Source organism: Ailuropoda melanoleuca, unplaced genomic scaffold (assembly GCF_002007445.2).
Source record: "Ailuropoda melanoleuca isolate Jingjing unplaced genomic scaffold, ASM200744v2 unplaced-scaffold8461, whole genome shotgun sequence".
NCBI classification, from domain to species: domain Eukaryota; kingdom Metazoa; phylum Chordata; class Mammalia; order Carnivora; family Ursidae; genus Ailuropoda; species Ailuropoda melanoleuca.
The window spans coordinates 1-1,914 of record NW_023253838.1 but is presented as its reverse complement, the minus strand read 5'-3'; the positions used below and the strand labels follow the sequence as shown (position 1 = coordinate 1,914).

General features: G+C 54.6%; 1 protein-coding gene across 1 annotated transcript; it reads right to left on the bottom strand.

The window, feature by feature from the left end:
* Positions 1 to 3: 3 nt before the first annotated feature.
* Positions 4 to 1,257, bottom strand: LOC100470125 (tubulin beta-2 chain; the record flags this gene model as incomplete). Its single annotated transcript, XM_034653402.1, has 3 exons — positions 4 to 396; positions 746 to 856; positions 1,149 to 1,257. Coding segments are annotated over 3 exons (613 nt in total), but the record flags the coding sequence as incomplete, so codon positions are not given.
* Positions 1,258 to 1,914: the final 657 nt, after the last annotated feature.

Sequence of the window (1,914 nt, the reverse complement as noted above, 5' to 3'; positions counted from 1 at the left end):
GGTCTCCGTACGTGGGCGTGGTCAGTTTCAGGGTGCGGAAGCAGATGTCGTACAGGGCTTCGTTGTCGATGCAGTAGGTTTCATCCGTGTTCTCCACCAGCTGGTGCACGGACAGGGTGGCGTTGTAGGGCTCGACCACCGTGTCGGACACCTTGGGCGAGGGCATGACGCTGAAGGTGTTCATGATGCGGTCTGGGTACTCCTCCCGGATCTTGCTGATGAGCAGGGTGCCCATGCCGGACCCCGTGCCGCCCCCCAGCGAGTGGGTCAGCTGGAAGCCCTGCAGACAGTCACAGCTTTCTGACTCCTTCCTCACCACGTCCAGGACCGAGTCCACCAGTTCGGCTCCCTCAGTGTAGTGGCCCTTTGCCCAGTTGTTTCCTGCACCACTCTGGCCTGCCAGAGGGAGAGACTTCATAAGTCACTGATGACTGGATTAAATTCTTTTTTACCTTAAAGCCCTTAATATAGATCGATGAGTCAGTGTTAGATAAGATTATCTCACATTACCACCAAAATGGCCAGACATGAAAATGTTTGGTTATGGATATAATTATAAACAAAGAAGGCTAGGAATACCTGGCTATTAAAGGTTGAAAGGCAAATTTGTTTTAACTTATATTAAGACTGAATGGGCACACAACGGGGTGTTCTTCATACAGTACTTTCCTAGCCCTTCCTTTCCTACCCTGAGCTGTACAGTGTCAAATAGCCTCCCATGCCATCAGCCATGTCAGTCACTCACCAAATACGAAGTTGTCCGGCCTGAAAATCTGGCCAAATGGTCCAGACCTGACGGAGTCCATGGTGCCCGGCTCCAGATCCACCAGGATAGCCCGAGGTACGTATTTGTTACCTGCAGGAAACACAGCTGGACTTAGATGTGCAGACAGAGAGCTCTAAAGAGAAAGGCTGTTTCCCCTTTTGCAGGCACTACTGTTGTCCCCAAACAAAGGACACAGAGACACAGAACCGATCAGATTCTCAAAGGCTTTGGCTGTGAACCACCCACTGAAATCCTGCAGTGAAAGAGTGGGAATCCTAAATCTGCTAGTCCACTCTCCCCTGGGGCCACACTCCTGGAGTTAGTCCTGGTGACAGGAGAGTAAAAAAAAAAATTGAAGGGGGGGGGACGGTAAGGCAATTACCAGTGGCTTCATTGTAGTACACATTGATTCTCTCCAGCTGCAAATCACTGTCTCCATGGTAACTGCCAGTGGGGTCGATTCCATGCTCATCACTGATGACCTCCCAGAACTAAGACACAGAAAAAGTTTGCATTTAGCCGTGCCCGACCCCTCAAAAAGAGACCGAGCCTCACAATGAAAGCCCTCGACTCAGTTCCAAAACCCCAAACTTTCAGGCAGCGTGACCTGGCTCAGCCGCAAGGTTTGTATTTTGTAGGGTCAGAAAGTTGAAATTGGGCGTTTCCCCGCCGAACAGCTGCCGGCGGCAGGAGGCGGGGGTCTCTCGGGGTGGCGGGGCGGAGGCGGGGAGGCTGGAGCAGCAAGCCGCGGGCTCGCGCGACCGCGGAGTTCGCGCTCAGAGTCGCAGCTGCGGGCGGCGGCGGGGGGCGGGCGCGCAGGGACTCCAGGAGGTGCGGAGGGGGTGGGCAGAGGAGCAGGACCGGAGGGAACTGAAGGAGGGTGGTTTGACATTCAAAGCACGTCCAGAGACTGCAAGACAATCACTCTCCTCCCCTCCCCCACAGCTAAACTGGGGTTCTAGCGGATAAAACCACTGCTCCCGGTGTCTCGGCCCCTCCCGTAAACGCGCGCTCACAGCCCCGCGGACACAGCCGCGCCTTCTCCAGGCAAGCTTGCCTGGCCAAGTGAGGAGCAGGGAGAAAGCAGGGACCGAGGAGTGGCCGGGATTCCAAATGAGTTACAGCAAAAATGAAAGCAAGGTTCCTCC